The sequence below is a fragment of the Sinocyclocheilus anshuiensis genome, unplaced genomic scaffold (assembly GCF_001515605.1).
Source record: "Sinocyclocheilus anshuiensis isolate Anshui unplaced genomic scaffold, SAMN03320099.WGS_v1.1 scaffold567, whole genome shotgun sequence".
Classification (NCBI taxonomy): Eukaryota; Metazoa; Chordata; class Actinopteri; order Cypriniformes; family Cyprinidae; genus Sinocyclocheilus; species Sinocyclocheilus anshuiensis.
The window spans coordinates 531,486-542,858 of NW_015549600.1; the positions used below are offsets into that span (position 1 = coordinate 531,486).

General features: G+C 35.5%; 2 protein-coding genes across 2 annotated transcripts in view; one reads left to right on the plus strand and one right to left on the minus strand.

Annotated features, from left to right (window-relative positions):
• srek1ip1 (SREK1-interacting protein 1) overlaps window positions 1-1,030 on the minus strand; it is a 4,382-nt gene extending 3,352 nt beyond the window's left edge. The window contains exons 1-2 of the mRNA XM_016447331.1: window positions 674-1,030; window positions 264-311 (exon numbers count right to left, since the gene is read on the minus strand). Of these exons, the coding sequence (XP_016302817.1) occupies window positions 264-311; window positions 674-686 (61 nt within the window). The 5' untranslated portion in view covers window positions 687-1,030. The remainder of the gene's footprint in view (window positions 1-263; window positions 312-673) is intronic.
• Window positions 1,031-1,200: 170 nt separating this feature from the next.
• Window positions 1,201-11,373, plus strand: part of cwc27 (CWC27 spliceosome associated cyclophilin) — a 47,040-nt gene continuing 36,867 nt past the window's right edge. The window contains exons 1-10 of the mRNA XM_016447330.1: window positions 1,201-1,459; window positions 2,561-2,657; window positions 2,786-2,898; window positions 3,023-3,166; window positions 4,519-4,617; window positions 4,703-4,803; window positions 5,516-5,585; window positions 5,680-5,759; window positions 5,895-5,922; window positions 5,998-6,140. Of these exons, the coding sequence (XP_016302816.1) occupies window positions 1,418-1,459; window positions 2,561-2,657; window positions 2,786-2,898; window positions 3,023-3,166; window positions 4,519-4,617; window positions 4,703-4,803; window positions 5,516-5,585; window positions 5,680-5,759; window positions 5,895-5,922; window positions 5,998-6,140 (917 nt within the window). The 5' untranslated portion in view covers window positions 1,201-1,417. The remainder of the gene's footprint in view (window positions 1,460-2,560; window positions 2,658-2,785; window positions 2,899-3,022; window positions 3,167-4,518; window positions 4,618-4,702; window positions 4,804-5,515; window positions 5,586-5,679; window positions 5,760-5,894; window positions 5,923-5,997; window positions 6,141-11,373) is intronic.

Consider the following 11,373-nt stretch of genomic DNA (forward strand, 5'->3'; position numbering starts at 1 on the left):
TCAGAGACAGACACACAGACAGACACACAGATAGATAGATAGATAGACAGACAGATAGACACACACACACACAGTCAGAGACAGACACACAGACAGACACACAGATAGACAGATAGATAGATAGAAAAAAACAGAAACAGATATGGACCGACAGAAGAAAAAAAAACAGATAGACACATAACAGATAAATAAAATAAATAAATAAAAAAACAACAACAGCAACTGACGAACAGACAGAAAAACAGACTGATCGTCACACTCACGATATCCACATCTTCTGCAGCCTGCTCTGATGTTGTCTTTGTTTGGACCTGTTAGAAATAAAAACACATTCAGTACCGCTTCAGGACGTGAATTCATGATCCCATATTACAATACCAACCACTAGCTGCAAGATATGGGAGATTTAATCCAAATCTAGAAGGATTTCAGAATTTATCTCACCATTCAAACATCGAGCATTGTTATGTCAACATTGACATAATATCTTACAAATCGGTTAACAGTTACCTACAACTAAGTGTGAAATATGAAGTCTGAAATACAAGGATATGTGTCTGATGTGAAGCAACCGCTCTGTTGTTGACGAGTGAAGATACTAATGAAGCGAAGGATAGTTTCTCGAACATTCCAGAAGTACCACATCAACAACATTCAGCAAAACTACCCATACCTGGGACAGCCATGATATAATCGACGGTTTATCAACCTAAATTATAAAAGAGCAAAACAAAACAACTCGTTTGTTTTTGCTCCGCCGCTTTTCAAAACGTGAACCCGATCTGTTTGGTAAAAGACTCCGACTGGAACCGTCGACGACACTGTGGTTCCACATACAGACCCGTTCACCGATTTCCCCCAGCAGAGAGATCACAACCAAAGAGCACAAAGAGCACGATGGTGTAATGAGGACAGACTTTTAAGGACGCTAAATGAAAACCTTCCCCTGAATTGTTAGAAACTCATTAAAGAAAACTCTGCAATCACAAGCGGCTGTGATTGGATCATCTTCACCAGCGCGGAGAAAAGTAACATGTTCCACCTGACAACACAATCAACAACTACTTCAGAAGCCTGAATTACACTTATATATTCGGATTTTATATATTTAAAATGGCACATTGAAGATAGGACAACGTTTATTATCCTTCATTTAAATTCTATATCTTCTGATAACAGTCTTTGACAGGATATATTAATATTTACCCTATCATTCTCCGTTACGGCAGAGGGCGACAAGGAACGAGGAAATATCCTCTTTCGCGGCATGGCATGATTTTGCTTGTAAACATCACATAAGAAAATACTTCATATTTGTTAGACGTGCTTATTATGTTCTTGTAATAGCTGCCTATAGTTTGTACTTTTGTTATCAACCAGCTTTGAGGGAAATATACCCAAATAATACGCGTTAAAGATGAGCAACATATATATTCAAGAGCCACCCACGAATGGAAAGGTGAGTTTAAAACCCATATTCATGCGAAATAATGAAATGTAATGTTCATCAGATGATATATTCTACTCCATTTTTCGTCTAATTTTTCTTTTTGTATTTTTAAGAGTTATCATGCAACACTGCTTTTATTACATTTACTTCATTTTTGTGTTATTAGCACTGTGAAGCCTTACATATGCAATTATAGATTTTTAAAAAGAGAACAGTTTGCATATGTGTGTTTTGTTGATGATCGTATTCAATATTATATATATATATAAGCGTTTATAGCTCATATAGTATGATATATATGAGAATATGGAGTTGATACTTCAGGAGGACAAAAAAAACCCCTCCGTTTTATTTAGAGTCCAAAACTGAGCAGTTTGGTGCAGTTGCTGATATTTATATGGTCTAAAAGATGGAATTCTGATAGCTTGTAATGTTAATCAATGAGATCTTTATAAGAGTAAAACTGACAACTTGCATACATTTATATAAGTCAGTTATTATCACTCTATATCTCCCAATAATATGTCTGAGTATGGTGATATTTAAATGCCTAGTTTTATATTCAAAGCGCTGTAATTTTTAGTGGGCAAAACTTTTAATGCAATGTAATAAATGATGCCTGAGCAAAAAAACACTCACATTGTAACATGATTAAATATATATATATATATATAGTATGGATAATCAAGGAAACCTAAGATGCTGCAGTCCATTAAGGGTTTATCTTGAAACATCAGTAACAATAATAAAGTTATTCTTGTGTTTACTTCATAAAAATCAGTAAAGATTTCACAGCAAAAAGACCCATGACCTTAAGGTGGACATTTTTATAATTATACTAAAATGCCTTCTTATAAATTATAAGTCAGATGGCATAAAGCATTTAGTAGATTGTTTGTGAACCAGTATTTTTTTAAGCAAAGTATTGATTATGTTAATACTTTAGAGGCCTTAGAAATTTGCTTATCAAATATAATGCAGTAGGCTTTATTGGGTAATTTGAGCTATATTTGCTGTGTATATTTCTTCATTTCCTGTGTCACTGAAAAGCCTTCTTAAAGCACAAAAACCATTGTAACTGTGTAATGACAAACTGATATTTTCTCATAGGTCTTGCTGAAGACCTCCGCAGGTGATATTGATATAGAGCTCTGGTCTAAGGAAGCTCCCAAGGCGTGCAGAAACTTCACTCAGCTCTGTATGGAGGGTAGGTGGCGTCATACTTCGAGATTTGCAGACATAAAATGCAAACAAGACAAGGCACTTGTCATGATGTCATGTTTTTAAATGAAATACCCTGATTACTCATCATAAACATTTACCTCTGTTTCGCAGGTTACTATGATGGCACAATTTTTCATCGTGTGGTGCCAGAATTCATTGTTCAAGGAGGAGACCCCACAGGCACTGGGACGGGAGGGGAGTCCATCTATGGTCGCCCTTTCAAGGTTGCTTTTGCTTTTGTTATTCACAAGATTAAGTGGATGTGTAATTGGCATATGTATAAGAATGTGCAGGAAAGCATGACTGAAAAGGTTATTGTATTTAACTGTTTGTTTTTTTTCAATGCAGGATGAATTTCACTCCAGATTGCGCTTCAATCGGAGAGGTTTGGTTGCTATGGCAAACGCAGGACCTCATGATAATGGCAGCCAGTTCTTCTTTACTCTTGGACGGGCTGATGAACTCAACAACAAACACACCATTTTTGGAAAGGTGAAGAATATTAAATGACCCATTTAAAGGGGTAGCTTCCCAAAACTGAGAATAGGCCAGGATTTTCTGCTAAATAAACAAAACAAAAAAATTTGTTTAGGTTTTTTTTTTTTCCAGCAAGGATGCATTAAAGGGGTCATATGATGCGATTTCAAGTTTTCCTTTCTCTTTGGAGTGTTACAAGCTCTTGGTGCATAAAGAAGATCTGTAAAGCCTCGTTTATAATGGGTTTTAATGTTTTTGTCTCGTCGCTCCGACCCTACGGTATGGTAGGGGCGTAACATTTCCGTCACACGCTTGAGGTATTCGGCCAATCACAACGCACTGGATAGCTGGCCAATCAGAGCACACCTCGCTTTTCAGACCGATGAGCTTTGTAAAAATCGACGCGTTTCAGAAAGGCGGGGCATAGAGGAGCAACAATAATGTACAGTATGTGGAAAATAATGTGTTTTTTGAACCTTAAACCGCATAAACACATTTCATTACACCAAATACACCAAATAATGTTCTTTTTAGCAACATCATATGACCCCTTTAACTTAATTAGGATTGGCTTTAAAAAGATTTATAATGTTGCAAAATATTTCTACATCACATAAATGCTGTTCTTTTCAATTTTCTGTTCATTAGAGAATCCTGAACAAAAAGTATCGCATTTTCCAGAAAAATATGAAGCAGCACAACTTATATATCAGTTTTCAACATTGATAATAATCAGAAATGCTTCTTGAGCATCAAATCAGCATAATATAATGATTTCTGAAGGATCATGTGAGACTGGAGTAATGATGCTGAAAATTCAGCTTTGATCACAGGAATAAACTACATTTTAAAATAAATTTAAATAGAAAACAATTATTTTAGATTGTAATAATATTTAACAATATTACTGTATGTTTGATGAGATAAATTCAGCTTTTGGTGAGCATAAGAGACTTTTTTCAGAAATATTAAAAAATCTTACTGGCCTCGAATTTTTAGTGTACAGTAAAATAAATGTAATTTCTATGTGAGCTAGGTCTTTGCACACTGAGTCCGAAATTCTCGTCTGATATTTTCACACGTTAAAAAATAAATACGACCTTGTGTCAATCACGTTTACAAACTGCCTCCGAAACTTTCATCCATCATACAAAAATTCGGATCAGGTTTGATTTTCTGCGTTTTCGCATCTGTAGCAAGCATTTTTATAGGAAAGGATGACAAATACGAGAAGAAAAAATTTGGACTCAGTGTGCAAGGACTTTTACTCGTTTATCCAACAATGTTGATTAGCATATGTTGCGGTTTTTATTTATTATTTTTGTTTCATTAATTTCACAGTTTGTCTGTTGTGGTTTTGGCTGCAGGTCACAGGAGATACGGTGTATAACATTCTCAGGCTAGCAGAGGTGGAGTGTAACAGAGATGAACGGCCGCTCAACCCACACAAAATTCGATCCACAGAGGTTTGTTCAGTCCCATCACGAACTGGCTTTACCGTTTTAATTTGATTGACCTTTGTTTTCATATGGAGTCGTTGGTTTTGTGCAGGTCTTACATTCTCCCTTTGATGACATCATTCCACGTGAAATTAAAGTTAAAAAAGAGAAAAACAAAGGAGAAGGGAAGAAATCACAGTCCAAAGCAACAAAGTATGTCACACTATTTCTTTCATTTATTTAGATACCAGCATTAAAGACAGCATGATGCAAGCATTCACAATGCGTTTAACGTCTATTACGTGATGTATTCCAGCGGTTCTTAACCTTTTTGACTCAAACTCTCCCTGTTGTCAAACACGATATTTGAAGGCCACATAAGCTAGGATATTTTTTGATATTTCTGCTGTAATTATGACAATAACTGCTTGTTTTCAAGCTTCTTTTAAACAGAAAGTTAAGAGTTGATATATATTTAATTTAAAGTTAGTCAGTTTATTTTGATATATTAATAATAATTTATGTATTTGAATATTTTAAGTGATTTGAAGGCTTACTGAGGCCCCCTGGTTGAAAACTGCTGATGTATTCTGAGTTGTAATATATCACTGAAAATAGTGATATTTGATTTTATCTATTAGTATTGATTGGATTGCTGAAAGTCACTTGTGACGTTATTGTGGTTATCGCAAACACCACTATAATTCAGAATTCGTCTGAACATTACATTTTCAGAACTTGTTCTGCATTTTGGCCTGCAGACAAATAATAATCATGCATAGATTTACAGAAAATAAATTGAGTCAATCTCTATTTGTTCAGTTTTTTACCCTTTATGATTAAATTTATAAAAATGGTTTCATTTTGTATTTTGATGCTGTAATGTTTCCATAATGTAATGTTAACCAGTATAATTTTTCTATAGGAATTTCAACTTGTTGTCGTTTGGCGAGGAGGCCGAGGAAGATGAAGAGATGGCCAGTCAAGTCAGCCAGGTAGCTTTCTGTCCAATGAGAGGATTCAATGATTATTCATTTGTGTGAAAATGAGCAGTAGGTGCTTTCACCATTATTTCATTCATCCTTGCAGACCTTGAAAGGAAAAAGCAAAAGCAGTCATGACCTGCTGAAGGATGATCCCAAGTTAAGCTCTGTTCCTGTCGTTGACAGGTCGGGAAAAAACCTACTTCACATAAATAATTCCGCTTTCTATTGTAATGGCTTTGTTTCATAATGCAGATGTAATCCATAATTAATGTAAAAACAGTTTATTTAAAACTCTATTTTTGTTTTTTGTATGTAAAGGAACCAAAGTGGTGGAGATGATTTTGAGGTACGTTCTATTTGGTTTGTGTTCAAATCAAACTGTGATACTGTGATGCAAGTCTGCGTCTGTTATCCGCTCCAGGATGCAGGTGATGATTCAGAGGACGACAGCGATCGTGAATCAGAGAGGGAGCGGATCCGAGAGAACATCTCACAGAAACTAAAGAAAGACAAGACGGATGAGAAGTCGTTCAATCCAGACACGGTGAAGAAGACGTCCCGCAGGTATGCCGTCCATCTTGCTGCTGATTTCCCTTCTGAGGTTTCTGGGGGTTTTCATTTGTACATCAGGGACACCCAATCTTGCTTCTGAATTGTTTAGCTCCAACACACCTCAACCAGCTAATCAAAGTGTTTCAGAGTGCTTCAGAGAAACTTCCATGCAAGTGTGTTGGAGCTGAACTCTGCAGGATACTGCTGTATGTAATGTGATAGAGCAGTTAAAGTGGTGTCCAGCAGAAGGCACTGTTGCTCTATTAAGTTCAGACACACTGTCTCTCCAGGGATGGGGATGAGTTCCTTTGGCATTAGTGTCACGAAATGTTTTATGTGTTCTTTGTGTTCTCCTGAACTGGGCTGCAGCCTCACACCCCTGTTGTTTAAATATTTTTTTCCTATTCCAGGTTAATATGACAGCTTTATGTAAGCTAACACATTTAGATATTTCTGCTTGTTTAATGGTTCGAACTCTTAGTGATGTTTTATAAGGTTATTGTTTCTATATGGCCAGTAAAGAAGAATCTGATGGGTTGATACAACACAGTCCTTTAAAACAGTGGTTCCCAACCCTGGTCCTTGAGGCACCCCAACACTGCACATTTTGCATGTCTCCTTTCTCTGACACTCCAGTTTCAGGTCTTGGAGTCTCTACTAATGAGATGATGACCTGAATCAGGTGTGTTTGATTAAGGAGACATGCAAAACGTGCAGTGGACCAGGGTTGGGGTTGGGAACCACTGCTTTAAAACACTCATTTTCAATCCCTGCTCTGAAATGATCTTTTTCCGGTGAGTTGCAAATTAATCCATAATTAATCCATTTTGCTTCCTCCAGTGAAAAAGTCATCTGAATCAGGAGAGAAATATGCACAGACATGATCTGTGCTGTAAAAAAGTTGACCTTGATCTTCAGAAAACAATGCAACTTATTACAATCAGCTTGTTTAGTTAAAAGTCCCCTGAAATGCTTAGAAACACGCAGCGTTACTCTGTGTTGACGTAATTTTAACTGAAACAGGAAGACAGGGCGGGACATATCAAGCAGCCCCGCCCCTTTTTAAAATAGCCAATAGCGTTCGTTTATATCACAGCTTGGGCTAGAGCCGTTGAGCTCCATAAAGCCGCATTTCCAAAAAACTTTCATTTTGATTTCATGGGGACTTTAACTCCACTAACAACTGACAGGTTCTGTTCTTCTAACAAGTAACAAACAGTCTGTTGAATTTTAGAAATATTGTTATGGCAATTAAAACTTGTTTAGCATTTAGCAATGCAAGGAGCACTTTTACGCTTGATTTTCCTCTTAAAACTAAAGGCAAACATATTACCCTGGTAGACAAATATATTAAATCCAACAGTTTCAGTGAGATGCACATATACCTCAACACACAAATCACAAAGACGTTGATGATCAGCAAATGCTAATTCAGTAAAAATATGAACTCTAAACTCTCATTCTAGAATATAGATAGAATTTGCTTTAGTGTTTTAAAGAGAATTAATGGTGGCAGGTTTTAGCTGTGTAAATGGCTATTGCTAGTACTTGTAACTACAACTTTAATTTTCATGGTAAATCACAGATTAAAAACCAAGGGGAGCACGAAGTGGAAATACATAAAGCCCACAATAGCAGTTGAATACAGTTGAGTTTCATCTCACTGTGATCTGAGAGGGTTGTCTGCTTGACCAGACCTCTGGTTGCTGATGTTGCTAAATACCAGCGACACCTGCAGTCAAGCAGAACTGTGGCACAGTTGCTCCTCATCCTCACTGGAGCCGCTTCAGTGGACACAGCCAGGTCCCTCAAGGTGAAGCACATATCTGGCTCACAAATCAAATTACTCGGAAAACGGCTCCCTCCTGTCAACCTGGCAACCCCAGCACTAGTCCTCCTGAGACACGAGACCGTATCATTTTCTGTCTTACATCAGAGAAATTAATTGTAAACATGCTTCTGGAATCATTTTTATCTGAAAGCTGGCACTGTGGCGTTTCTTCGAGAGCTGTTGTTCACTTTGCTCTGTGCCCAAAGATGCTTCATATCCTTGCATTCATTTTGTTAATTGCAAAAACAGAGACACTGCTCAGGGTTGGTTGGAAAATTTGGAAACCAATGAGTTTGATGAATCCCTGAAAAGAATAGCATAGTTTTATGGTACCACAAATAATGACCTAAAGATATAAGCTCTTAAAAATAGTCAAGGGTCAGTTATTTTCAGATTTAATAAAGCAAAGGATTTTTGATGAGAAAAGTAAAAGTGACTGAGGTAAATGTTTAATGTTTGCCTTTTCTAAACTGGCCACAAGCATGGTGTGGGGGGTTGCTGGGCCATTGCTTATCAAAGTCCACATCCAGGTCCCCCTTGCCGTTCTTGTTAAAGCAATGATTCATTTTCACGTTACAGCTGATAACTGATAAATCATTTACATTAAAATTCTACACTATTTTGTCAAAATAAAATAAATGCTAAAAGTGAATTTGCATGATTTGCAAAAGATTGTTTAACAGTGTTGTTGAGTTGTTAGTGTTTTTAGTTAACATTAGTGAACATTAGATGACGATAAACGATACAAATTTAAATATAGGTATAAGCATGTACATTACTGTTTAAAAGTTTGGGATCAATAAGGTTTATTTTTATTTATATTTTAAATGAAATTTATAATTTTGTTATGTAAGGATGCATTAAATTGATCAAAATTTAAAGCATAGGCATTTATAATGTTACAAAAGGTTTCTGTTTCAAATAAATGCTGTTCTTTTGAATATGAAAATATGAAGTAGCACAACTGTTTTCAACATTGATAATAATCAGAAATATTTCTTGAACAAATCAGCATATTAGAATGATTTCTGAAGGATCATGTGACACTGAAGACTGGAGTAATGATGCTGAAAATTCAGCTTTGATCACAGGAATAAAGTACATTTTAAAATATATTCAAATAGAAAACAGTTATTTTAAATTGCCATAATATTTCACAATACTTGTTCGCAGTAATTTATTTGACTGTATTTTTGATCAAAAAAAGTCACCCCAAATTTTGAACGGTAATGTACAATTGCATATTTTGTATTTCATAATGCATATCTAAAGCAATTTTTTTTTAAATGAATAATAATAATCTGTGATATTAGCCACTAACCAGTATGGTACTGATACGTTGTGAATAACTATATAAAATACACTTAGTTAAGCTTATTAAGATTAGCAAAATAAAAGACTTTTGAAAAGGAGATAAACATAATTTGTTCCTGGTAAACTATGCGTGTCCAAATATTAACTTCAATATCAAAGTTACGTGACAGGTTATGGCAAGTTATGTGCCAAAATTGACTACTTTAGATAAAGGGTTTGTTTGAATCCCTGACTGTGACCAAAACTTCAAGTATCAATTCCACTGAAGTGCCTTATTTTTGTGGGAGATTTTAGAGTTATATGCTTTTGCGCATCAAGTCAAATTCCCTGTATAGACTCAAACCTTGTACCGTCTCATCTTTAAAACCCATTTTTCAAATCCTCTCTCACATCAGACTCATTGTCCCAGTCACATCTCTTTCTCTTTCATGTGATCCTTGAAATCAGCGTGTGACCTTTGAAAATATGGGGATTAAAGGATTCATAACCTCACCACTGACTGAGGCACTAAAGGCGGAGAAAACTTCTCCGCAAGCCCCCTTTTCTGGAAGCACACCTGCCTTATCTCACCATCGGCTGTTATGTGTCTGGATAATTTTCCGATCATAATAAACATGCTCTTTTCTTTTCCTACATAATGAAGTAATGGCCAAACCCACCGAGTCTCACCGCTTTGATTGACAGGAAGCAAAATGCAGAAAGACTGTAGTATATTAAACACAAGCATGGTGTTTGGCTACAAGAACTGTAACCCAACACAGTGGTTTGTCTTGGCTTGCAATCAAAGAGTTGGCTGGTAGGTAGAGTGTTGGTGCAAGACAAAGGCAGCATTGTTGCAGCCCAGAGCTCTTTCCCACTCAGGCTTACAGGAGCTTATAGGTGAAGGGAGAAGCTTTGGTTGCCAGTCACCTGGAAGGAAGCACAGGCTGTAGGACGGATCTGATGTTGCTTGGAATAAGTCTACGAGGCTCGAGCTGAAATCTAGCTCCTCTGGATCCATGTCTACTGCTTAAGATAGTATTTCATTTCCTGGTTGGCTTTCTGTGCTTTTCGGTTAAGTTCAGCGGGGTTTAAAAGAACGCTTCTGGAATTCTTCAATCAAACATTTTTCTTTATTTGGAAATTTATATGTGATCTTTGATATTGATAACTTCTTCAGTTTTGTCCACAAAAAGATAGAAACGCTAGCATTGTCTGTATGATTGGCTTAGAGGTGGCATTAATGAATAAAACAGCATGCTGATGGGAGTCCCGACGTCACCACACAGTGCATATGGTAGCCGCCACTTACACTAAACCCGATAGGGCATAACTAAGAATACAAAGTGCTTCCATATGGCTCTTGGATATAGCCATACGCTCTTAATATTTTAATTTAAACTGAGTGATATACCATAGCCACAATTCAAGAGAGAAAACTGTGAAACCCTGGGCAAAAGAATAGGCAAACAAGTACCTGGCACTTTCTTAGCAACATTATCTAGACGATATGTAATAAAATAATACTTGCATTTCAATAAAAACAGCATTATTATTATTATTATTAATAAAATGTCAATTGCATATATTTTAATAAATGTAACTATAATTATGTATTTATAATAATTAAATGTTTAATAAAAACATTTATTAACGAGATTTATTAATGATTAAAATGAAATATATATTAATAAATGCATTATCTTTCTGTCTCTTTAAATTGCAATTAAATATATTTTACTGTGTAACAACAGTATGTAAAAAATAAATTATGTACAAATAATAATTAAAATAAATCTATAGTAAATATTATATATAGAGAGTAAATTCAAGTCTTCATAATATTCAAGTCACCTTTATTTATATAGCGCTTTATACTATACAGATTGTGCCAAAACAGCTTTCAATAATGCAAACAAAAGTAAATTCTGCTGTAAAAAAGCTCTAAAAAGGACAATAGTAAACAGAATTATTAACTTACTGTATAATAAAATATCATTTTCATTTAAAATGCATGATTTTACATATTGTGTAATGTAAAAAAAGTTACACAATGTAAAAAAAAGTATATGAATATTTTTTATTAATGGCCCTTTATATATATATATATATATATATATA